The following is a 27,578-nucleotide window of genomic DNA, read 5'->3' as shown; positions in this document are numbered from 1 at the left end:
CTGTGTATATTACCACATGGTGTTGGCACTGATGTTGAAATATCACATAAAAGGCTTATGGTATTACATACAAAATTCACCTGGGAAGAATGTAAACATGGCTGGGATGGCTGGATATGTAATGCTTTGTTTAAGCCACAATCTGGATTTATATCATGCATTATAAATGTGGGGTATATACTCCTGTGAATAATTGAAGAGGTTGATTTGTAGATGGGGAAATTCGTTTTCCTAACCTATTAAAAATCTGAATGCAAGTCTTGTTATGTACCAACCTAAACAACATTACTGTAACAACTTAAACAAATCTGTTACAGCCACAAAGTACAGCAAATGCAGTTTTAAAAACTCATATTTACCTGTCCTTCGATGTATCCATCTATCTACCTATTTCACTCAACAATACATTTTCAAGTTTCTTTTAAAGATTCTGCATTTGTTTAATTGTCAATCACAAGTGTTATTACAGCACACAATATTTAACTCCGTCAATGACAACTGTTTTAGTATGTACTAGTCATATTTTGAGTTGGTCTAATCCTTTCCTGGGTTGTTGTTTTATTTAGCTATAGAGCTTTTCAGAATAATTCTGTTGCTATTCCATTAGTTAGGGGAGCAGCTTTGGCCCCGGGTTATTTACAGGAAATAAATAGGGGCCCATGTAGAATGTTTATGTTGTCAAGTTATAAAAGGTCTATAGAATCTCTATAGGCCCTTCTCACAGCAGACATTTTGCCTTGTCATAGATGGGTAAACACTATCATCATCAATGTAGCTAAGGGCCTCTTGTTCACATAAGCTAAAGTTCAAGCATTTATAAAGCTTGGTTCTAGCTTTGGGAGAGAGTTTTCCATGTTCACAATTGGTGATCAAACTGTCAAAGATCGTAAGAATTAACAACACGTGTGAATGTTATTTTAGACTGGATGTGTATTTAAGTCCTAATACCTAATACTCCTAATAACATGCAAATGCACTTACCGTCTTGGAGTCAGACAAGAAGATGGATACAAAATTCCTATCTGTGCATTCTGTAGAAAGCTATCCGGCTGCAAGCTAGCCTAGCCTAGGATAAATGAAGGGAATGGCCAAAAACACCTCTCCTGCAGTTTTAAGCTAGGCTAGTGGTCCGCATCCGCTTCCATTATTTTGTGCTAAGCTAGGATTGCAGCCAGATAGCTTTCTACGGAACACAGTAGAGGAAATTGGTATCCATCTTCTTGTCTACCTCTGGAGAAGATGGTAAGCGCATTTCCCATAATGTCGGTGTGTTCATTTATGTGTCTGTGAATAGAATAGAAAGTTTAACATTGTCTTTGCATTTGATTTAACGTTTCGTCTTTTTTTACTGAACATAATGCATATTCAGTCAAAATGCTCTACTGCTCACACTTATTCTGAAAATGTCTTTATGGATTTTGTGTGTGTGTGTGTGTGTGTGTGTGTGTGTGTGTGTGTGTGTGTGTGTGTGTGTGTGTGTGTGTGTGTGTGTGTGTGTGTGTGTGTGTGTGTGTGTGTGTGTGTGTGTGTGTGTGTGTGTGTGTGTGTGTGTGTGTGTGTGTGTGTGTGTGTGTGTGTGTGTGTGTGTGTGTGTGTGTGTGTGTGTGTGTGTGTGTGTGTGTGTGTGTGTGTGTGTGTGTGTGTGTGTGTGTGTGTGTGTGTGTGTGTGTGTGTGTGTGTGTGTGTGTGTGTGTGTTAATGCGTGGTTTAGTAAGACAAAAGCAACAGGAGCCGTCCACTAAACACTCAATTGAATCTTTATGGCCTCAATGAGCGCCAGGTCACGGTAGGACCAAGAGCACGTCTGCAGGTTCTCCTACTCATTAAATCCCTCCAGTGACAGATGGAATGTAGTGTAAATCATTACTAGATTCCGTTTGGCTGAGCGATGAATGCAGCAGCGCTAATTGTGATATCATGACATAGTACACTTATTGTTAGACTTGATAGAAATAAAGAAATGGATCATTCTAGTCGATTGAATCTCTATAGTCTTCGGTCTACACAAAGACCAATTAATATAATTGATGATTAAGGGACAATAACAACTGCTTTTGTTATTTAATTAATGTCATCTTTATTGTATTAGACTTTTTTTATTACCATGATTTGTTGCAACATTTCCAGGTCAGTTGGTGACGGGAGAAGTGGCCGGAAGTCGTTAGACTATTTGTTTGAAGTGTTGGTACAGTGTTTCTGTGTTCTGTATCGTACCACGTCCTCAATTCTGCAACGGTTTGAATGTTTAACCCTGAGTGAGCAATGCTGTGTCCTTGTATTATGTCATATATTATTTGTATAAGGTTATCTGGAAACGTAATAATACAAAAATAATCTGTCAAATACTTCAGTCAGTATTGTGGACTTAAATTGGGTCCCTTTCTGCTCATCCTTGCATAGCGAATAGCCTCTCGAGTCTGCTATCAAATAATGTACCGCTTGAATGATAGTGAACACATCAACCATGACTTTCAATTGACCCCAATTGGTGAAAAGTTTGAGGCGTTTTTGTAATATTTAAAAGTTACTGCAATTTAATAGTGAAGCCAACCCATCTATACCCATCTACTGCCTACAACAGCCTTACATTGCAATCATAATTACCTACCTCAACCTATAGTCTACCTATAACACTGTATGCAAGCCATGTACAATAACATTGTTTATACATACCATATATATTATATATATATATATATATATATATATATATATATATATATATATATATATATATATATATATATATATATATATATATATTAGGGCTGTCCCCGACTAAGGATTTGGATGGTCGACTATGATTGGCCAAAATGTGCCGTTAGTCGACTATAATTGGTCGACAAAAAAATATATATATATATATATAATATGTATATATTTTTTTTATCATTCCATTTGGGCTGTGGGGGGTGCTTAATGTCTGACGGAGTCGACTGAAGGCTTCTTGTCCTCTGCAAAAGCATGCAATTGGTCCACTGATGGATACATCTTGATATTTGTCTAGTCTAGTGTGTTCATTAGATGGGTGAAATCCTCTTTCAGTGCCTCTGTGCCTGTTTTTGTAGGCAGTTAGCCTCTGGTATGCGTGCCATTAGCATTAGCCACGCTTCTAGGCCTCTTTTCTTTTGGAAAGAATGAGCAAAAAAATTATAAATCTTACTTTATTTTTATTTATTTTTTACTAAGAGGTTGGCCAGTCGACTACGGCTCCTTTCGACCGATTAGTCGACTAATCGACTAATAGGGGTCAGCCCTAATATATATATATATATATATATTCATCTGTATGAATATATCTGCATATATACCTATTTACATACCTGTATACATACACTGTACATGCTTTATATACTATATTATCTATATCTGTATATAGTATGGCTTACTACCATAGTATATTTATACTTGTAATACTAAAGTACATAAATAAGATTAGCATATTTATTCAGTAGCTTTGGTATATATATATATTCCATTGAATCACTTGTTATACTGCATATTGTTATACTGCATACTGTTAACTTGCACTCAGGTTAGGTTAGCTTCTTTTCATTGTACTGTACTTGTGCTGTACGATGACAATATATTTAAATGTAATCTAATAATTAACAAACCAATTTGATACATATATCAGCCTTTTTCTTGTGAGTTAATGAATTAATGAAATTTTATTGTCATGTCCGACGACCCATCCCTTGCGGGATTATAAGACACCAAAAACAATAATTGAATATAACATTCACTTCCCAAGGCTTGTAAGCTACACCATGCACACCATCAGAGGCCAAAATAAATACATCACATGTATGTTATTTTCGTACGTTTATCCCAAGCTTTCTCAAAATATTCTGCAAGTGCAAATACCCTGTGATCAAAAATCCATTTGAGTCTTTCTGCATCACTCAACCACATTAACTCAATACCTGTCAAATAACTTTTGACGCAACTCATAATATAATGGACAATAAAACATCAAATGAAACTCATTCTCAATATCAATATTGCAGTAAATACAGATCCGCTCTTCTTCTGTGACCCCCCCGGTAACGTCCGGTTTCGAGGTGCAGGGGCAAAATCCCAGACTAACTTTTGATCGTATGAAATGTTCTTAATTTTGGTTTATGTAGTATTTCCTATGACCATTTACTCTTCTGTGTGTTTTTATGATATCAGTGATACCTTGCATTGTCTCTGATGCATGCGATGAGGCAAACAATCCCAGTGCTCTTAAAGATATGACCCCTCAGAGGAGTATAGCATGCTATCAGCATAGCATGGTCTAAATGGGTTGAAACAAGCAACAGGACTATAATGACTCATCAACCAACACAATATGGTGGTTTCATTCACTGTGATACATGATACCATTAGGGCAAGCCATCTGCATCATTGAATATGTAATAAAATATGTCATTCCTCGCTGTACCGTAGCATAGTGGTGGCTATGTATCTGAACAGTTCAGTGTATCTGAAGCGCCCCCCCTTCAGCAAAGATGGTGAACATGTGGGAAGAAGGCTCAATACAAGCTGCGCAAATTGGATATAAATGGTCTCCACAATAGCACCCATGTAAGTGGGTGCAATCTCTTAACATACATGTAAGGGCCATTGTGGATGTTCTTGAGACGGACAAGACACTTCAGAACACCTTTTCCTTGCAGAGAATGGTCGGGCGACAGTGGCTCGGGAGGTAGAGCAGTCGTCTGGCAATCCGGAGGTTCCCGGTTCGATTCCCGGGCAGCGTGTCGATGTGTCCTTGAGCAAGACACTTAACCCCTAATTGCTCCCGATGAGCAGGTTGGCACTTTGCATGGTTGCCTCCGCCGTCGGTCTGTGAATGTGTGAGTGAATGGGTAAAATGTGAGTAACAAATTGTAAAGCGCTTTGGATAAAAGCGCTATATATATATATTAAAAAATAAAAAACCAGCCATGTAAGTGGGTGCAATCTCTTAACATACATGTAAGGGCCATTGTGGATGCTCTTGAGACGGACAAGACACTTCAGAACACCTTTTCCTTGCAGAGAATGGTCCAATTTTCAGAAAAGAATGAGCCGTATTCTGTCAAATCATCCTATTGGTGTGAATGACACCCACGCTTCTGCTAAGGTGGGGGAGGCGTGAGGCCTGCCAACGCCCACACCCTGTGAAACCCACCGGCAGTCCTCCAGGAAATGATGGCTAGAGTTTGAATCATCTCATTTTATGAGGAGCCTTTCTACCTTCAATCTCCCCTATGATGAAAAGCACCGCTTCGTCTCTCTCTCCATTATGACGGGATGTCAGTGACCTCATCTTCTCCTGTGTCGCCACACAATCCGTGTCCCATTCCGTCGTTACCATGTCCACACAAAGTGCTGCGCTGGCTCTCTCTCTCTCCTCTTGATTGGTAGTCTGCAGCTCGCACACACAATGGCTCTAACAGAATCGCAATCACTTCTGCTTTGATACCTTTCTCATCCCGGGCCTGTCAAAAGCCCTTTTTTGAAGTGAAACCTGTATTTCTGAAGCTGCAGTTTTGTTATCTGAAGACTACAAATTTCCACAAGTTCCCTTTTTTTATTTATTTATTTATTTATTTAAAATGTTTCTCCACGTAGCCTAGCGGCAGTGAGGCAAATAGACATTTTTGACCAGCGAGTGGAACATGCTAGGCCTCATTATGTTATTAGCTCGAAGATCAAGCTTATCTGAGATGAGCGTCGGTGAGCCTCAGCCGGCTAATAGGGTTTACCTACTGTACGCAGTGTCCGGCTCATTGGTTAAATCAAATATGCCGCAGTGCAATGTTCCCCCTGGCTTCCTGCATGATGAGTGGACCGTGCTGTAATGAACCTCGGGGTCTTCCGCTCTGCTGCTTTGTTTCTTTCACAGTGTGAAACATCCCCTCTCACGGCGTGCACTGACCAGCCCTCACATGCACTCCACATTCCACACTCTGCACACAAAGTTTGATTGTGAGACCAAAACTTTTAACTTTTTTTTGTTTTGAAGAGCAGGGGAGCGACTTTCTGTGTCTTTTTTTATTTTTTTATTATTATGGAGTACCTGAAATAGACTCACCTTTTTTTTTCAGTGAGAGTTCATAAAGATCAAAAATGTCATGTTTCTTCTGCGAGGGCTTCCCTGATTGTCATTCGGTCCACACTGTTATTCGAATAACTTCACAACCTTTTTCTTGACTGATAAGTGTGTTCCCTGATGTGCTTGTCTTTCTCAGAATCCACCCGTGGTATTACTGCTGCACAGCATATCGGGCAACGAGGGAGACTGGAGTATTCTGCCTCTGCTGCCACTGTGAGTTGCCTGAGAAGTCGTCGGGTTTGAGTTTGTGGCCGTTTGTGAGGTCCACAGTCGACGGCTCTAGATATACTGGTGTGGGGTACATTTACTGGTCTGGTGTAGGTCCAGTTATCCCTTAGAGCAGTGGTTCTCAAAGGTTCATGTCGAGGACCCCCAGACTCCCATCTCATAATATATTCTTGTTGATACTATGATTTAATTCAGAATTCCACAGCTGTCTATACTGTGGGTGGAGAGATAACAGAGGAGAGAGCAGAATAGTAATTCTTATATACCGGTACTAACCGGTACCGGTATTAACTTCTAGTGAAGAATATATTGAAATGAACCATTCCCCATTTTGTTGGAGACCCCTGGGGGTCCTTGGACCCCACTTTGAGAACCACTGCCATAGCGTGCTCAGCCACTCGATTCTAAAACGCTAATTCAAAGTAATTACTTCATTCCATGATGGATTTCATTCTCATGCCAGCAGTGTATTTTGGTGTGACAATGCTACTGTACTATTGGCAAAGCAGGTTTCCAGGGTGTCTGGTTTAGCAGCACACTCCTACGCAGAGAGTTGTTCCTCTGTCAATCATCTCTGCCCAAACGGGAAGTAAACTAACCAGTGCTACCTTTTACTCATATTTCTCCTTAACATACTGAATAAATAATATTAGATTATTGTTTCCCACATATTCTTAGTCTGTCTCTTATAAATAAGAACTGAAAATAAGTTGAAAAAAGTTTTTTAATAATTAAATTTCAGTGTCTGTGCAGACTTGTTTATTCACTGTGCCCATGGAAACGACGATGAATGCAGCCATAAAGGTATGATTTCCTTACGCAGAAAATAGTCCGTTTACATCACATCACTGCATAGCTGCATAGCTCATAAATGTTCAGACAAGCTTAATTTAGGTTATTAATGATACTCTGCATACAACCAATTCAATGTTATGGACACATTTTCTTTCAAACTAATTTGGTCGCGCATGTCTGTATTTGGTACACATTTTTGCTCTCGGGCAGAGCTGTTTAGCAGGCTGTGATGTACAGGTAAAGATAGCTCTGCGTAGGAGTCTGTGCAACTTGCCCCCCCCCACCCCTCTTTTTTGCCTACATTTTATGACAGCAGGAATTGTAGCTAAGACCTACCATTGGTTATTTGTAACCCTGCTAGCAAGGGGCTCTAGGAATGGGTAGGGTAGACTCAAAGGAACGGTATAAAATTAGAGGGGGGGGGGCAGACGTAGAAGGAGTGTGGGGGCATGTCCATCAATTGTTCTACCTTTCTGGGTGAAGAAAGGTCAATCAGCTTGTGTGCTAGCTATTGGCTGCTAGTGCGGTCACATAGCAAGCAATACCACAATTCATTCCATCTAGTCGTCTATGGCATCTGGGGTGACAGCCAAGGCACACGAGGCTCCAGTGACATCATCAAAGGTCATCCATGTATCCCCTTTGGGCCTACTGTAACCATGTGCCAAAGCTCATGCTTGTTTCACCAAAGGCACGATTCCTTGGGACTTCACATATCTGCCAGGCTATTAGATTAACATTTACAAGCAAGCCTTAGGTTATGTCTTCAAGTTTCAAGTTTGTTTATTATTTGTCATAATAAAATACAGAATACTTTATGATGAAATGCTTGTTTCTGTATGAGCCCATGAGAGTGTGCTTCATACGGTGTAAAAAAAAGTTATTAAGAAGTAAGTAAAGGAATGTTCAGTCAATATACATATATACAATGCAGAGTAAAATGAGTAACAGTGAGGTACAAAACTTAGGGTAAGGTGCAAATGACGTATGAATGTAGTGCAAATCTCTTTAATAATAGATAAATATAAAGTGTGTTAAAGTGTCTAAAGTGAGTGATAAGGTGAGTGTTTGTTTAAAGTGAGTGTGTACATGTGGATGTGTGTGCAGTGAGTGTAGATTTCTTCTTTATATTTGTTTGCAATTTGCGCCGCCAAAAGCTCTTTAATGCAGGGGGCACAATCATCTTTAGAATTTGTTTTACTACTTAGACTAATAAAATAAGTTCTTCTTCCTGCACATTTCTAGAAAACGGGTCCGTGTTTGTGATTGATTGGCAACATTGACTGTTGCTGAACCCGCCCCTTTTATACAGCCCCTTGACATGGCTCAAGTGGGACAACCTGGTCAATTGTGTGATGATGCAAGTGCCACAACATTTCTAAGATGATAGCACTAGTGTGTGTGAAGCCCGTCGACAGTAAGATGTGTTGCAAAACACCTGAGAGATTGTCGACATAATGCGAGAGCTTCTAGAAGGTGAACTTGTATGTGGGAATTTTCACTCCGAGAACATATTCACAAATTTGTTTTGCTTTAATGTACTGTTTTCCAGTACAATCGCAACTATGTGATTACAACGCATTGCAATCTGTCATTTCAACTTCTTTTGCATTACAAAATATTGTATGTTGTATTAATGATAATAATAATAAGCTTTTGTATTTGTATAGCACCTTTTGAAACAGGGTTACAAAGTGCTTCACAGAACAGAATAAATCATACAAAACGACATACAAAAAATATTGTTATCAAATAAAAAGGACTTAATAAGAGCAAAAGGGTAGAAGTGCCGACAAAGGATCAATGGATAGAGTTGGTAGAGGGGATACAGGAAATGGAGAGAATCACACATCTGCTGAGGCTGCAAGAAGAAAAGTTTGAATGGAAATGGGGAAAATGGGAAGAATACAGGAGGGGAAGTAACGACATCACAGAGGTTTGAAAAGGATACAAGGAAATGAATAAAAATGTAAATAAATAATGCAAATGTAGAAGGGACCGAAGGACCCATGTCACACTTTTTCTTTACCCATTTTTTGTCTATTTGTTTTAATTTATGTACTGTGTATTGTCTATGAATGTTGTCTATGTATGTTGTTGAAAAAATTTAAATAAAAATTTAAGTTTAAAAAAAAAATAAGAGCAAAAGGGAAGAGAGAAATGCGTTAACGGAAACAATAAAATAAAATGAAATTCTCAGACAGGGACTACCACAACTGAGGGGTCCAGACAGCAAAATCTCAGTCACCTTTGGTGAGGAGCCGTGTTTTCGGAACAACCAGATTGATTGATTGATTGATTGATTGATTGATTGATTGATTGATTGATTGATTGAAAACTGTATTAACAGATTGGAGAATGGGTACAATACAGTACGGCTCAATACACACAATTGTTAAGGGGATGCAGACCAGAGAAAGACTTTCGTCTTGTTTACATCAGAGCCCCCCATTTTCAATTCATAATGACATTTATGACATACACAACATACAGATATATATAATGACATTTATGACATAGTGACATACAAGATATGCAAATATACAGTACTGTTAAACAGAGATCCTAACAGAAAATATATACATACGATGGGGAGGAGACTGTACATTAGGAGGGGTGTGGGTGGGTGGGAGGGGGTGTTTGGACATTTACAGTGGCCAGTTTCTAATTGCAGCCTCCCGTAGGTGCTCTTTGAGAGCAGTTTTGAAGGTGGGTAGGGATTCAAAAATTTTTACGGCTTTGTGTTGTTGTGGCATAATTGCAAAACGTGTTTAGTCCCTTGTTTGTGCCAAATCTGGGTTGAACTAGATTTGTGGAACTCCCTCTGGTGTTGTGGTTGTGGTATTCACTGACCTTTGGGAGGTATTTCGAGATCCATACCCGAGTGTCTCGGGCTCATAGGGGACTAACGGGTCTGAAATGTAACTCTGGGCCTGACCTTGTAAAGCTTTAAAAGTTACAAGGTTAAAGGTAAAATCTCACAATCAACTCTAAAAACAACCAGTGAAGCAAGGGAAGGATGGGTGTAATTATGGTGTTGTCTCCTAGAGTTAGTTCAAAATCTACCAGCAGTATTTTGTACCAGCTGGAGGCAGGAAGTGGCTCTCTGACTCAGCCCTGACTATAGGGAGTTACTGACTATAGGGAGTTACAGTATCAGCCCTGACTATAGGGAGTTACAGTATCAGCCCTGACTATAGGGAGTTACAGTATCAGCCCTGACTATAGGGAGTTACAGTATTCTAAACGTGAAGATTACCTTTTCAAGCGATGTTCCTCAGCTGGAGAAAACATGATTGTACGAACTCTAGTTACTTGATTGTACAAACTCTAGTTACTTGGCATGCCTCAACAGGCTTATCGGTATATTACTGAAACATTTCATTCACATCAGCACTCTAGTTTGTAAAACACGAAATTCGAGCTGCCAGTCATCTGTAACAGTGACGAATGCCATCAAATAGAATCTCGGATTTTGCTTCATTAAGCTGGAGAAAGTTCTGAGACATCCAGCACTTAATGTCAGCGGAACACAACATGACATGGACCAAGTTACCTGCCTCAACATGCTTAGGTGGGACATAGAGCAGAGTGTTGTCCACATGGCACACAAACTGGACATCATGTTTACGAATGATATCCCCCAAAAGAAGCATATACATTTTAAACAACATGGGACCCAAAATCTACAAGAGAGGGGGGCCAGAGAGGAAGCGGCTTCACCAACAACACTCAGTGAGATAGGAGTGAAACCAATCAAGAGTCGAGCCCCTGATCCCAACTCAGTTTTCTAGATGGTTAATTAGAATAGTATGTACCATGTCAAAAGCACCTCTCGTGGCGCATACCATAGTGCCTCGCGCACCTACGCGGCCGACCCGGGTTCGATCCCAGCTCCCGTCGTTATTTGTCGCATGTCCTCCCCACCTCTCCTCCCGTTCGCCCTTTCCTCTGTCGGTCCTGCGTGACCAATAAAGCTGTAAAAATGCTAAAAAATTATAAATAAAAAAAAAGCACCTCAAGTCAAGTTACCAGAATTAGCAGCCGGCAGTAGATCATTTACAACCTTAATGAGAGCTGTTTCGGTACTGTGTAGAGAATGATTGATTGATTGATTGATTATTTTATTAACAGATTGCAGAATGGGTACAATACAGTACAGCTCAATACACACAATTGTTAAGGAGCTGCAGACCAGAGAAAGTCTTTCGTCTTGTTTACATCATGGTCCCCCATTTTCGTCATTCATCATAACATATGACATACATGACAAGCCTCTTGGTAATTTATGGTATTTAGAAATTATTTAAAACAAGGATTAGGTTAGGATTAGGATAGATTAGGTTTCTTAAGCAAAGTTTGAACTATTGTTTGCTCACGGCTGGATGGCACACTGAGCATTATTTGACAATGGCTAGATCATGGGTGGAGTAATGAGGTTGCTTTCTAGAAGCACTAAGGAAGGCCCGTCGGAAACGGTGAGTGCGAGTGTGAATTGAGAGAGCTAGAATGGAAGGAGGTGCGCAGCCTGGGTACAGGAAGAGGGCACTGGTTCTGAAGAATCACTGCCTTATGGTCAGAGACAGGGGGGTGTCTTCGACCATACTAAATGCCATATGCATATTAGTATGATTTACTGGCCGGTGCATGAATCTGTTTATAAGCCAAAGTTTTTGTTGTGTTGGTAGTGTATTGATATTCACTCCAGAGGTTTTTGTCCACCATTGGATTTTAAATGGAGCGTCTAGGTGATCAGTAGGCACAGGCTCTATGAATTATTCATGACTCTTCCACCCAGTGAGCCACACATTCACTGTCATCTTCCTCCTTCCTCCCACTCGGTGCTCCCTGTCACCTCATCAGTTACAGGTGCATACGTTTTTTTTTTTCTTCTTTTTTTTTTTTACGACAATGTTTCTCGCTTCTCAAAAGTGAACATGCGCAGATTCGGCACCTCACGTGACGTGACGGGAACTTTCAAACGAGAGCTTCAGATTCCAGAGGTTGCGATTCTCGAGAGGTTTTTAAGCGAGGTTGTAATTGCGGGGTTGCGCTTGTGCTGAAAGAATATATATATATATATATATAGGGCTGTCAAAGTTAATGCTTTAACTTTGGAGATTGATTTAAATTATTTAAAGCATTAAAATAAACTAATCTAGATTAATCTATGGAGTGAAAAATCTTCAATCTTAGCGCCGCGGATATAAGAAAGAGGTCTAGCTGAGTCAATGTTGATGGTTTTGTTGAACATTTGTATTTCACAGGAGAGAAACTGTATTCAAAGAAAGCTATTAATAGTCTTTGAATCTAAATATACTTTCTTTGTGTTTATTTTACAATAATTCCATGATTTTACTCAAGTAAATATCTGTTACAAGCTTCGGTTTTAAGTAGAAAAATGCTATTTTTAATCTAGATTAATTACAGAAAATTGTGAGATTAATTAGTTAATTTTTTTTAATCTATTGACAGCACTAATATATATATATATATATATATATATATATATATATTTGACTACAGAAATAAATGTCAGCAAACGCAGTGTATCTGTGTAGACGTTGATACACCTGCTTGTGATTCTTCGGAACTGTTGTGTGAATATTTATTGTGAGTGAAAAATTCCAACATACCGGTTCACATTATTCCTTCCAGCTTTCCCCCTTGAGTCTACAAGCTCTCAGATATTTTGTAACAAATCTACATAGCAGATGATCAATAGCACCGCAAACATTACAGCCCTATTGTACGTTTCCACAGGGGAGGTCCTTTCATCTGCTGGTGTTTCTATTAACTTTCTCCGTGCGCTGCGAGTTATACAGTGTTGGACCGAGGTAACGTTCAGGGTTCAGGAGACTAGAGTTAAGTGGGCAATCAAAGTAGGCTAAAGAAAATGTTTCCCCCTTCTGCTCCGACTGTATGCTCCATTAGTCAATTATCCTTGGTGTGACCCTCTTTGCATTATTAAAGGTTACAGTGCCTCCCTCTCTCTAGAAAACCTCGTAATGACTTGTGTTTTGTGTCTCTAAAGCTTATCTCACTCCTTTGGGAAAAACTCGTCCTGGATTGTATTTCTCGAGGAGGAAACGAATGTAAAGATGACCAAACTCGTTCAGGTCCTCGGAAAGTTTGACCAGAGAAGAGTGAGTATAATATACTATATATATACTATAAATAACTATGGTCTCCCAAACTCTTTGTCCTTGACCCTTTATATTACGAGGTCGGTAACGTTAGTTGTTAGCTGCCATTCATGTGCAACTTGATTCCGAAACATTTGTGTTTGTTTCATGCGTCACTCTAGTTTGTAGAACACAACATTTGTAATATAGTGACAAATTGCCTGAACTTGCTCGTGTCCTCACGTCACATGTAAGTGCTACGCACGCTCTTCTCCTTTTGTCTCTTGGCCGAGGCACTGCTTTCTCGGTAAAAAAAAACAGGATTTCCGTACTTTTCGCACTATAAGCCGCACCTGAATATAAGCCGCAGCAGCTAAATTGAATGATGTGTACATATATAAGCCGCACTGGACTATAAGCCGCAGGTGTTTTAATGTTTAATTACCATATGTAATTAGCATTGGGACACAATACTGTCGGACAAATAACAATAATTAACTCATTTACAAGTTGTATTAAGTTTAGCAAATAAGGGAACAGATAAATAACATTTCAATGCAGTCAAAAAAGCAATATTTAGATTTTTACATTTTCGGGTTTGGTCACGTGAGTCACATATAAGCCGCACCGTTATATAAGCCGCAGCGTCGAAAAATGGGGGAAAAAGTTGCGGCTTATAGTCCGAAAATTACGGTATATACATGGGCTCAATTGTGTGGATCGTGTGTCGAAATCCATTGATCCTCATCAATGATAAGCGGCACGGTGGTGTAGTGGTTAACACTGTCGCCTCACAGCAAGAAGGTCCAGGGTTCGATTCCCGCTTGGGGACCAGGTTTCCATGATGCCAGGTACCCAGGTGGGGTATCTCCCAGGCCTTTCTGTGTGGAATTTGCATGTTCTCCCCGTGCTCGCAAGGGTTTCCCCCCCGATAATATAAACCCAATGGAAAAACATGCACAACAACAGATCGCTAACGCTGTGGCGTCCTTGACGAAGACGGACAGGAGCACTTCGATTGGTCCCCGGGCGCGGCTCACGTTGACGCCCTATCTGCTCCCGGCTGCCCATGGGGGGAAGGACGACGGGATGGGTTAGGCGCAGAGACTCTATCGCATCGGCGACTGAGAAAAAGACAATGCATGTGTGTGTGTGTGCCGCTCCAATTGCATGTCCAGTTCGTTGCATACCGATTAAAGACCCCCTAAATCGTCATTTAATTAAATCACAGCGCAGGCGCATCAGGCACCCAATGTCGTAAATAAAGCTGTGTTGACCAGTTTATAAAAATTATTTAAAATGTTTATTAACAACGCCGAGCTTTCAAACCATTGCGTTTCTCTGTCCGAAACCCTTGTGCAACTGTGAGTACCTTTGAAATTTCGCGGAGGACCAGTTCTTCAGAGTTAATTGTGGGATTTTCCTATGGAGGAATACGGGACTGTGTATTCACTCAGTGCATCACAGTCACGGAAGGGGCTACTTGAGCAGTAATGTGACTGCCTAATATATATTTTTTCCCATTTGGATATATAAAAAACTACTTTTATTTAACTTTTCATTATTTGTTATATTGTTTTTATTTGTATTATATTATAATGTAAAATATTGTAAGGAAGGGGCAGGCCTTGATACGTTTTGTTTTACTTACAAGATACAAGAGTTTTATTTGTCACGGCATACAGGTATACAGTGAAATGTGGGGGGTCTTCCCCCTGTCCCTTCTTGAAAACGTATTGAACTGTATGGAAATAGACTTGACTATTTACCTTTTTAGTTTTTTTAAACTTGTTTTATGTTCGAGACTAATACAAAATCAATCAAAAAAAATCTAAACCGGAGCTGGCTCTGTTTAGAGGCTGGCTACAGTCCCCGAGCACAGGGGTCCCCTGCTTAATCACCTCACAGAGGTGCCTGTCAGGCACACTGTACTCAGTCTAACCTCTTTCTCTAGAGTTTTCTTTGGTACGTTTCTGGAAAGCAATGCATAACAATTAACACATGGAGAACATTGTGCTCTGGGGCATTTTGTAACCTGTGTACAATAATAAAAATAAAAAATTCCAAGTCTGAGATTGACTATTGTGCTATGTCACAATCCATCATCCAGCCCTGGGGAGGATCAGATAATGTATACAGCATCTTTATGACTTGATTTGTTTTCACACACTCTTTACGGCACAAGCTTGTAAAGACGCTCTGATGGGTATTACAGTTCGTTATATCCAGTCCAGTATTGTACCAGGCAAGAATAAACGGCTGTGTTCTATTCAGTTTATGTCCTACCATTATTTTCTCTTGAGTAGGCCAGCCCTGACGTATCTGGGGGGAGTTTGAAATGCCTCTTTTTAATGAACTTACCTACCTCAGTTTGACACAGGACATTTGAGACGAGCATCGTTTCATTGATATGGATGCTGTGTTGTGGAAATGTATTGTTTGCATAAAGTAGCATTGAGTCTGCAGTCCCAGTAGTCTGCAGTTCCTAACGAATCTTTTAGCGTAGAAACAATGGTGCCGCCAGTGATTTGCAGTTGAAACAGCTGTCCCGTCTCAATTAGCATACGTATAGTTAAGCCCTCTGGTGAGTTCTGTCCTTGAAGCATTTGCAATTTAAAAGTCACTACAGTAGTGACATCAAGGTGTGCGTTAGAAACTGGAGGCGACTGTACCTACTGTATTTTTAATTGAGGCCTACTTTCAAATAGCTGAGATTGAACAGCAGAGAGATGCACACGGTACACAGTATGTGCAGGTGTGCCATGTGACTGAACCGTCTCCCGCTTGTTAATGGCAACAGTCACTTTTCAACCGAATATATTATCACAACTAATTTCACTGCAGTGTACTAATGAGAAAATTATACAAGGGACATCTTTTAAGTAAAGTGACCGACAGACAATAATAACACTCTTCTATTTATCAGGAGTGGTTCCTTGGTAAGCCCCTTCACGACGAAGAGTCCACCATCATCCATCACTATGCCTTTGCGGAGAACCCCTCTATCTTCAAATACCCAGACTTTGCTGCTGCCTGGGCACTAAGCATCCCTCTTGTCCAACGGTTAGTCCACAACACTCACGTCTGTCGGCTATATCTAAAGGCTGGAACATGTGTTTCTCCAGATAACATCACCTGCTATGCTGTGTGTCTGCCCTGCTGGACAGGGTTAGCTTTACCATAATGTATCCTGTCATGTACTGCTTTAGAATTGCTAATAACCAGTGATTTGTGACCATTTCAGGCTCGGGAACAAAGTGAGAGATGAGCCACTTAAATCTGACTTCACCATTGACCTCAAGCATGAGGTAAGATTTCTTTAAAGATTAGGACACGTAGTTTCATGCAGGCCCATGCTGTGTTGAACCACTACATCCACATTCTGTTATTCTCCTGCCTCTTGTGTTCAAACACCAACCTAATATATTTATGTACTTAAGGAAATAACTTTAGCTCATATTTTGGCGAATTAGTTCTTATTGTGTGGTGAGAAAATGTGCTACAGTGTATATGGAATGGTTCACTGTCTTTTAGTTAAAGGGGAACTATCTTACTATTTCTTTCACTATTTGGGCAATTTTACACAAATCCTGTGAGTCTATGGAACACATCTGTAAGTTTTTTTTTCCCAAAAATGCATTGTTTTGTATTTCTAATCAAGTACTCTAGACCAGTGGTTCCCAAAGTGGGGGTTGCGACCCCTAGCGGCGTCGCGAGCCGCCGCGGGGGGGTCGCCAGATGATTTCCAAAACAAACAATTTTCTTTTAAATAAATCTTTTATTTTTATTTTTTTTATGCAGTCAGGCCACTGAACTTAGAAGCAGGCCAGGCCAGTGCTTCTAGTTGCAGCGGCGCAATAGTTAGATAACCTAGGTGGGGAACAACCAGGAGATCACTGCAACTCACACAAGTTGGAGAACTCTCTCTCTCTCTCTCTCTCTCTCTCTCTCTCTCTCTCTCTCTCTCTCTCTCTCTCTCTCTCTCTCTCTCTCTCTCTCTCTCCTTGCTCACACACACACACAAAGGGTCGCATGTGATTGGTGGAGGCGGGACCCTTACAAAAAACACAAAATCCATCAAAATCAGTGTTGTTGCTAATCATTGACACATGCTAGCCTGTAATAATCCCCCCCAGAAAAATCTACTTTGCATTTGATATATTGCAAATATATGCCATCACACACACTGGCATTTAAAGGGTTAGAATTATAAAATTAATATGTGGTGTTATGATCAGGGCTGAAGTTGAATAAAAGATTGTATTATTTTCTGAAAATCCATCAAAATCAGTGTTGTTGCTAATCATACATATGCTAGCCTGTTTTTAACAATAATTTGTGATGCCATCACAAACACTGGCATGTAAAGGGTACAAATAAAAAATGCCTGCACCAGAATGCAGGAAATTAAGTCTTTGTAACAAAAAATGTCCTGGTGGGGGACCCCCAGACCCCCCACTTAAAAATTGGCCTGACTGGGGCTATATTTCGCACTATATTTCCTGGCCTTAATGATTTCCCCAGTCCGGCCCTGGTTAAAAGCCTCCAATGCTTATTAGTGTGTGTGCGTTTGAACGTTTGCATGTTTCAACCATACATTTACATTTATAAAAAATATATATATATATATTTTTTTTTTTCTCCTATAATAGTGGGGGTCGCGGCTCTCTGACACCGTTATTTCGGGGGTCGTGGCCTGAAAACTTTGGGAACCCCGGCTCTAGACTAGAGCAGCTTTTTCTGCACTTTCAGATTCCAAGCTGTTTTTGGCTGGGCTCCACCCATACTCTCAATGCGCTTTGAGTGACAGTCACCCACAGTCTGCACTGGGGGGAGAGAGAGAGAGATGGAGATGGAGACTAATTAATTTCGACGCGGGGGGGCATAATCCCACGGGACAATGCATTGGTAACTTGTTTCAAATGACAATATATACCCCAGTGAATATTATTGCACGGATCGTAATATGCGTGGGAGCGTGTGCTATGATATTTTGCTACAGGTTGGCGTGACGAGTGATGATACAGAGAGAGTGAGAGAGAGAACGAGCAATAGAGAGGGAGAGAGAGAGAGAGGAGAGATGCTCCAAGAGTGAGCGTGTGTTTCCCCCCACACACACGCAATCGCGAGTGTGTGTAAATGCTCCGAGACGAGTCGCACCGTATGAGAGCCTCTCTCTCCCTCTCTCTATCTGTCTGTCTCTCCCTCTCTCTCTCTCTCCCTCTCTCTCTCTCTCTCTCTTTTTCTTTCTTTTTGAGGAAGTGTCAGTGACAGGGAAACCGCTTTCGCATTATTTCCACTCGCTCCGTTGTTGAGTGAATTGTTGATTGTGGGCAGTGGCTACAACCACAGAAGGAGCTGAGGTATGCAGATCAGAATCCTTACACATCACAGGTACGCTAAATTCAGAATGGCTTAGTTCACTGGGGGAGGACCATGTCTCATCTGAACTGGAGGAATGCGCAACATTTTTAATTTGAGACATAGACAGTTGGTACAACCCCACATTGCTAGAAAACAATGCTAAACACTGGAAAAGGCAATTTATAAGATAGTTCCCCTTTAACACATTGGACGCCAGTGTTAACTCGCCGAACGTTGGGCTCCAAACCCGAGAAAAGTCGGGTTTTCATCGTTATTTCTTTTATTCGATATTTCCCTTCATAATTCATCCATCCAGCCTGATGTTATCATTGGGAATGGGTCTGAGATCGCAAACGTCCAATACCGCCGCCTAACGCCTTGCGGCCACTATTGCACTCCATTTGAAACGATGTGGCTTGTTGTCTGGGCCGAGCTGCGGCGTGTGGGCGGGGTCTAAATACTCCGGCAAGACAATCGCTTATAACGGATGCATCGACGAGGCTTGGGCCCCCCCGTTCATGTTCAATGCTGGATTACGTTGGAAACACGATCGCGATCAGTATTTGGAATGGCGATCAGATAATTGGATTCTTCTTTTTGCTGTACATCATAGACAATGTAAGGACTATATGTTATCAATCTTGCGTTGATCCGATAATTCTTTCCCTGCGATCGGAGCGTGTGTCTGTAATGTACTGTGTAGCGTATTCCGTTGGTGGCGATCGAAGCATAGAAAAACTATACTCATGTTCACCATGGTATAAAACGGAAATTTATGGATGAAAAAATTATCTGTTTTTTGCATCTTGACCAGAAGAAACTCAATGACAATCGACTGTTAATCCATAGCTATAATATTTAATATAGTTTTAGCACTGCAAACACCAGCATTTATCCCCATTGAACAAAGCGCTGACACACACGGCCATACGCCCACAGCGACCTCTGGCGCTGAACCTGTTAATAGTAATAATACATTTGATTTATATAGCACTTCTACAACTCTGAACTCTAAGTCAAAAGCAAGGAAATAGACCCTCTTGCAACCTCAAAGTTAGATGGTTAATCGTGTTTCGTGATACAAAGGCAAAGTCAACCGTCTTTATTTAATTGGTCAATTAGACTTTAGAGATTGTGTGGAGATTTCATGTAACACCATGAATTATTCAACTGCTGACTGCTACTTAGTTAGCAGAGTCTGTAATGATCACAGAATGGATCCTCTGTGCTCATCCGTACAGTGTGTTGTCACTGCTCACTCCTAATGTAGTGAAGAGAGCTGATATTTTTTTCTTACATACATCTCTTAAACAACTTCAAACTTGCTCAAACAACCAAACATTCAATCATTTGTAAGATTGTAACCCTCTAATTACCAGTTTAATTATTTGAACAATTGATGCATTGCAAAATAATAACAAGTGTATGAGAGACATTGTATTTAAATAATCCTACTAAAAAGAAAGGTTCTTGCACAAATTCATGACACAAGCTGTAACACAGCCACATTTCTTTAATAAAATAATAATAATAAAAAATAAGGGTTAAAAAACTCAAAGGTTCCTCTATAATATGAGTAATTTCTATGCAGAAATTCAGTCTTAGATTTGATGAATGCATTAAGTCAAGAGTACTTTTTTTTTTTTTAACTTTGACCAGTCAGCTGGTTCTTTTTAGCGTTTATCGCTTTTTCTGGTCAAGCATGACCGACAGAAACAGGTTGAATGGGATATAGATCGGGGAAAGACACTCTGAGAAAATACGGCGAGTCCGGGAGTCGAACTCGTGTACCCCAGATCCGTGACGCGCACGGTTGTCCCCGACGCCGAAATAGCGCCGAGATACGCGGTGAGCTACTGGAGCTCCCCTAGTCAAGAGTACTTTTAACTGACTTATCCAGCAACGGTTGTTATTGGAGGATCAAGATTCATAGGTGAACTGAACCCTTGCACTGAAGAACCACACAAGTCAGTTTTTGAGATTTGCAGTTGTGAAGTTAATCTAAATCACTTGGAGTGTGAATGTGATACATCACCAGAAACGACTCGACCTCGACTGTCTTTAACCGAGATGCGTCACTCTGACTTTACAGTCTGTAGATAATAAAGTGTGAAAAACGGGGAGCTCCAGTAGCTCACCACGTACCGCGAGTGCTATTTCAGCGCCGTGGACAACCGTGCTCGTCACGGATCTGGGGCTGAGCGCGTTCGAATCCCGGACGTCAGCCGTGCCTTTCCCAGAGTGTCTTCCCCCCCATCTGAACCCTTTCAGCCTGCTTCTGTCGGTCGAACTTGACCAAGTATGAATGCGATGAAAAAGCGATAAACGCTAAAAGAACCAGCTGACTGGTCAAAGTTTAAAAAAAAAAATAAAGTGTGAAAAACGTTGTTCCTCTGAAAACCTAAAACAAGAGTTACCGGTATATGGTTCTCCGTCTGAGGTACTCAAATTGTCACCTAGCGGCTCCAGGCAATTTAACCCGTTCACTACCACACTACCTAATGGTTAACCCTTTCACTGTGACAATGCAGAAGGTTACCCCTTTCACTGCCACACGACAACCCTTTCACAACCACACTACGGAAGGTTAACCCTTTCACTACCACACTACAGACTGTTAACCGTCTGTGGTAGTGAAAGGGTTAACCTTCTGTAGTGTCGTAGTGAAAGGGTTAATGTGCGGCGTCCCGGTTTCCTCGCTTTGAGTGTTGGCTTGCGTTCACAAACACCGGGTTGGATCCTCCCTAGAGACCATAGGAATGGGTTTACGTATGTGCATTTTTTTAATTGGATTTCACGTCGTTATCCATTCTTTGCTTGTCACTTCTCTGTCTCTCTCTTTATTCCATATTCTCTTTCCCAGAGCTTATTTAACACTTGAAAGAAGACGTACACAAGAAGTCATTGTCATTGTCTTTCTGATTCCCTCTCTCCCTCCTCCTCCTGCACATCAAGCACACACACACACACACACACAGCTACGCGTTATCCTAACTGCCAGGATTCAGAACGTCTGACAAGTTTTTTTTTCTCCGTACCTCGAGGATAATTGTCATTGGGAAAACAGAAACTTTTTTTTTAATTTTTTTGCCATCGAATTGGAAAGAAGATAGAGTGCATATTGTGTCTACATGATGTGCGAGACTCGCTGTAAATCATCAATCTTCTCTCTTGTCACCAGATTGCGCTGTACATCTGGGAGAACGGGAATGGGCCACATCTCACCGCTGTCACCGAGCTGTGCACGGAACCGGAGGACTCCCCCCTGGCCAGGCTCTGTGCCACCACTCTGAGCCGCCAGCTTCCCCTGTGTGTGGGTAACCTTAATGGCGTGTGCATGACGCTGGAAGGATCATTTTGATCGTCCTCAATTCACCGGCAAATGGGAAGAGACAGCATAGCGGCGGTAGCTTTTGTACAGAGCTATTTGTATTCTGTGCCCCCCTCCCCGTTCGCTGTTTACCATTTGCAGGAAAATCCATAGCTTTAAATTGTGCCCATGTGAATCTTTTTATTTATTATTCTTTTTTATTTTATTTTATTCTTTTTTTTATTTTTTTTAAAGGTAGTTTACATTTTGTCACTGCATTCTGATGGCTCTCTTTTCTTATGTGCTTCCTGGAGCACAAAACAAGTATCTCCAGTGCTACTAAAAGTGCATCTCACTCTCTCTGGTTTGCAGTGTAGCGATTCAACCACACAGGGATAAACATCTTCTCTCTTACCCCCTTCTACTGTACTTGCCATCTATTTCTTTGCCCCATCAAACCTCTTCTTCAAAGTTATTTTTTTTTAATGCTGGGAACGTATGACTTAAGACGTTCGGCGGTGTGTAGTAGTGCTATCGGCAGGTTGACTAGGCGGTCTCCGGCTTCCGTGGCAGAGAGAGCCAAATCTTTGACGGCCAGAGGACACCAGAACATAAATAATGGTGTCAACTTCCACTTTTCACCCTCACTAGGCGCACTGCCGTACTCCTCAAAACGGCGCGGGAAAAGTACAGGGAGTTGAGCTCGAGCCCTGCGACTAAAGTGGTCGAATTGCTAATTCTATTTTAGTTTGAGCACTAATTAAGATTGGGGAATTTCTTTTGACTCTTGTTTTTTTTCTTTTTCCCAAAGGGGGCGCCAGTGAGCAAAGAGGATGTATTTGTTGCTGTGAAAACGTGCAGGAAGTTTCACAGTGAGAGGGGTGAGTCACACACCCGGCCTCGTACAGTCCAGGAACAACATGACATTTCCTGTTTAAAATTGGCACGATTGGCGAAGTGCTTCGGTATCTTCCATGATGAATAACTGCTTTTCCTTTATCTTTCTGCTGTCATTATGTTATAAGGGAGGAAGGAATGTTAGAAAATGTGCTGCTTCTGTCATATAAGGGTGGAAGGGAAGTTAGAAAATCTGTTTATGTACTTGGTTCCTTGTCCTACTTAAAATTAGGAATAATTAACAATAATCGCAACAGTTTGGCAAATCTTAAAAAAATAAAATGTAAATTAGATAGTTAGATATTTGTTTTTATAACAAATAAATCAAAGCTTTAAAAGGCTCTAAAGTGATGTAGTTTGAATTCAGAAGAACCTAATAAGGAAAAGGAAATCCACGCCAGGTCCAAATCGATGTCAGCAGAATGTGATACGGGTAACGGGTGATTATGGTAATTGCTGTATCCTCTGCTCAGTCATCTGTAACAATCAGAGGGATTGGAGGATTAAAAGGAATATTAATTAATAAATTAAGGAATATCTTAAAACCCACAAGGCAGAGAGCTTCTATCCTCATTTACCATTTCTTAAATTGCCTCCACCAATGCTTTCTAAACCCCCTCAGGCTGTTTGTTTTCCAGGCCTTTTGTGTGTGCGTGTATAAAATCCAACAATACAACAATAATAATAATCATTACGTTGCACGCTATTTGGTAAATCAATTTAAAAGGTCATTGAATTTTGATCGATTTGATCTTTTGGATTATTATTTACTCGAGGAATAGTGATCGCTGTGTGAAGGTTGACCTCATGTACTTCAAGGTGTTAGAATGTCCACATTAGTTATTGTATAATCTTAACGAGCAAGTTTGGGAAAAACATAACTGTTTTGATTAAGATCCATTTTGATATGCTCTACTTGAATTGCGAGATTATTAAAAAATATTCCTACTTTTACAGTATTCGAATTTGATGGTGTTTTAAAAAGAATAATTATGGCGTATCTGGAGTTTTTGCCCCAGCTTCTCTCTTCCTCTTCGTTTCCCGGCTGCTCCAGGGAGCTCTTAGTACCAGAAATCAATTTGCACTAAGCAAGATGGATGAAGTGCTGCAGTCTTGGAAATCAGAGGAATCTGAAAAATTCCACCTCATGGCATGGCGATCACGTCTAATTACAGTGACATTAGGGTAATCACTGTGTCCTCTGCCAAGCCACCTTCCAAACGGCCATAAGGGGCAGGAGGATTTAGAAGGAACAGATTGTATATTTCCCCCAAACAATTTCTTAATTACATGTTTCCGCTTTAATTTCACCTCTTTTGACAGCGTAAACGTTTTTTTTTAAACGTCCGTAATTAGTCGTTGCGCGTGAAACGGAAGCGACTAATTGGATGGGTGCGGTGTGGTTATTGCGGTTAATGAAATAAGATGAATTTGATCCTTTCTATTTATTGATTGTTGCTCAGCCGAACGGTTACACAAGTCTACTGCGCACAGACCCAAAGGGTTTGACTGGTTTGATCTATGTGTTGCCCTTTACCTTGGCCTTTAGTCCCTGTGGTGAAGAAAACCTGGGAGAAAGCGGCCTCTCTGTTGGAATACTACAGCGACCACGCTGACACTTCAATACCAACCATAAACCTGGGCGTACCCAATACAGAGAGAGGTAAGCGTTCTTATCCCCCCCAGGGCCCAAGCTACATTGACAGATATAAAACCATAAACACACCATGGTAGTAAGCTGTACTGGCCAGTTGTATAACTAGTAACAGTAGGTATGGAATATATATAGATATAGTATGTACAGGTATGTAAACAGGAATATTGCAGGTATATTCGACAGATGTGGATAAATATATATATATATATACGGTATATACTAGGGGATGTTCGATATTGGCTTTTTTACCGATATCCGATATACCGATATTGTCCAACTCTTAAAACTGAATAATTTCAGGTAATTAACATTACATGTCTCTTGTTGTGGAATTAACACAACATTATGCATACTTGGGGCGGCTAAGTGGCGCAGTGGGCATGGCACTCGCCACTAACGCAGGAGATGCTGGGTTCGAGCCCAGCTCTCGGCGTTGCTACCGGCTTGGCTGGTCGTTCATACTAACGCAATTGGCAGTGTTAGGGGTGGGAAAGCCGGTGGGTGGGGATTGGACGTTGTGGACAGTGACTCCTACAGGTCGGTTGGTGCGCCTGTACAGCAGAATCAGGAAGTATCTGGGGCAGCGTGAGCCTCCCATGTGTTACTCCTCGCCACTGAGAGATTGCGCTGTTCAGGTGAAAAGATGCGACAGCTGCCTCCTTGTGTACCGGAGGGGACACGTGATGCAAGGCTTGGTCCTCACTGCAGCCGACCAGTGGGAGGCATAGTCTAGCAACGTTCGAGACAGGGGAGGGGAGAATTGAAGGGAGAATTGGCGAGGCGAAATTGGGATGGGAGAGAAAAAATTCAAATAAAAATAAAAGACAAGACAAGGAGAAGAAGTGGATAAAAAATTTAAAAAACATTATGCATACTTTTGTCAATAAATAAAATCAGAATTTGTTCTTACTTGCTTGCCTGAGTAAATAAAGGTTAAATAAATGTAAAAAAAAAATTAAATTGAAAACCGATCATTTCCGATATCACATTTTTATGCCAATATCGGTAGGCCGATAATATCGGACATCCCTAGTATATACTGTACAGTATTATTGTACATGGCTATCATACAGTGTTATATGGGTGGACTATAGTAGAGGTAGGTAGTTGATTGATTGATTGATTGATTGATTGATTGATTGATTGATTGATTGATTGATTGAAAACTTTATTAACAGATTGCAGAATGGGTACAGTACAGCTCAATACATACAATTGTTAAGGGGATGCAGACCAGAGAAAGACTTTCGTCTTGTTTACATCAGGGTCCCCCATTTTCAATTCATCATAACATATATGACATACATGACATACAGATAGACAGTTATGGTAGGTAGTTATGATTACAGTGTAGGGCAGTTGTAGACAGTGAAGGCAGTAGATGGGTATAGATTGAGTATAGGCAACAGAGTTCGTATGGTATGGACAATGGAGCCTAGAATAATAGTCAATGGAGTTCAGAGTTCATACGGTGTGGTGAGTGTGTGTGTAAGAGAGAGAGAGAGATACTGTAGCTAAAGGATTCAGGTAACTTAACTCATGTAAAATGGAAAATATATTTTATACGAAACAATGTTTGGAACAATGATTTTTATATACATAATCTAAAGATTTCTCATATTTAATTGTCATGGTATGATAAATACTTGTTGTAATAAGCAGTGTTGGGGTCATTACTAAAAAAAAAGTTATGTATTACATATAGTTACTTATTCTATATATCTGTCATTCAGTGGGACAGGATGCATAGGTTTGTTGCGCCAGGTGAAGAGAGGAGACACTTGGCTCTCATCTGAGTCCTTGATGTGGTTCTACCAGGTGAAGAGAGGAGACACTTGGCTCTCATCTGTGTCCTTGATATGGTTCTACCAGGTGAAGAGAGGAGACACTTGGCTCTCATCTGTGTCCTTGATGTGGTTCTACCAGGTGAAGAGAGGAGACACTTGGCTCTCATCTGTGTCCTTGATGTGGTTCTACCAGGTGTAGAGGGGAGACACTTGGCTCTCATCTGTGTCCTTGATATGGTTCTACCAGGTGAAGAGAGGAGACACTTGGCTCTCATCTGTGTCCTTGATGTGGTTCTACCAGGTGAAGAGAGGAGACACTTGGCTCTCATCTGTGTCCTTGATGTGGTTCTACCAGGTGAAGAGAGGAGACACTTGGCTCTCATCTGTGTCCTTGATGTGGTTCTACCAGGTGTAGAGAGGAGACACTTGGCTCTCATCTGTGTCCTTGATGTGGTTCTACCAGGTGAAGAGAGGAGATACTTGGCTCTCATCTGTGTCCTTGATGTGGTTCTACCAGGTGAAGAGAGGAGACACTTGGCTCTCATCTGTGTCCTTGATGTGGTTCTACCAGGTGAAGAGGGGAGACACGTGTCCTTAATGTGGTTCTCCTCTTGTCCCCTTGCAGCCCTGAAGCACTTTCAACTTCAGCGGGATGAAAACGAGCAGAAAACTTGGGGAATGTTTATAATCGGCCGTTTGCTAATCAAAAAAGAGGGAATTAAGGGCGGCTGAGTGGCGCAGTGGGCAAGGCTGGTATCGAGCCCAGCTCTCTGCGTTGCTACTGGCTTGGTCGGCCGTCATACTAACACAATTGGCAGTGTTAGAGGGTGGGAAAGCCGGTGGGTGGGGATTGGACGTTGTGGACAGCGACTCCTACAGGTCGGTTGGGTGACGCCGGTGCGGCGGAAACAGGAAGTATCGGGGGCAGCGTGAGCCTCCCACGCGTTACTCCTCGCCACTGAGAGTTCGTGCTGCTGCGGTGAAAAGATGCGACAGGCTGCCTCCTCGTGTACCGGAGGGGACACGTGATGCAAGGCTTCTGTCCTCACTACAGCCGACCAGTGGGAGGCATAGTCCAGCAACGTTCAAGACAGGGGAGGAAAGAATTGGAAATACGAAATTGGGATGGGAGAAAAATTGAAAAAAAAAAAGGGGAATTACGCTCCTCCATGTGCCATTCATTCTTCAGCATTATGACAGCAAATGGAGATAGACGGGATGGGGAGAAGCGGTAAGATAGGGGCATCTTTCAGTAGGTTTATAAGCTCATGCCAAGAGGGAATGATTATAGCATCTAGTCAAAGTCAAAGTCAACTTTATTGTCATT

The 27,578-nt window shown here is 41.1% G+C and overlaps 1 protein-coding gene across 2 annotated transcripts in view; it reads left to right on the top strand.

Moving 5' to 3' along the window:
- The window catches only part of b3glcta (beta 3-glucosyltransferase a), a 148,264-nt gene that overhangs the window by 100,661 nt on the left and 20,025 nt on the right, over positions 1 to 27,578 (top strand). For both annotated transcript variants that reach the window (XM_084332547.1, XM_084332546.1), the window contains 7 exons: positions 6,225 to 6,301; positions 13,146 to 13,257; positions 16,163 to 16,299; positions 16,481 to 16,544; positions 21,782 to 21,913; positions 22,722 to 22,791; positions 24,357 to 24,470. In XM_084332547.1, coding sequence (XP_084188673.1) covers positions 6,225 to 6,301; positions 13,146 to 13,257; positions 16,163 to 16,299; positions 16,481 to 16,544; positions 21,782 to 21,913; positions 22,722 to 22,791; positions 24,357 to 24,470 — 706 coding nt within the window. The remainder of the gene's footprint in view (positions 1 to 6,224; positions 6,302 to 13,145; positions 13,258 to 16,162; positions 16,300 to 16,480; positions 16,545 to 21,781; positions 21,914 to 22,721; positions 22,792 to 24,356; positions 24,471 to 27,578) is intronic.

The sequence above is a fragment of the Notolepis coatsorum genome, assembly GCF_963971535.1.
Source record: "Notolepis coatsorum genome assembly, chromosome: 1".
NCBI lineage: Eukaryota > Metazoa > Chordata > Actinopteri > Aulopiformes > Paralepididae > Notolepis > Notolepis coatsorum.
Note: the sequence above shows the minus strand (reverse complement) of the source record. Positions and strands in the feature narration are given on the sequence as shown.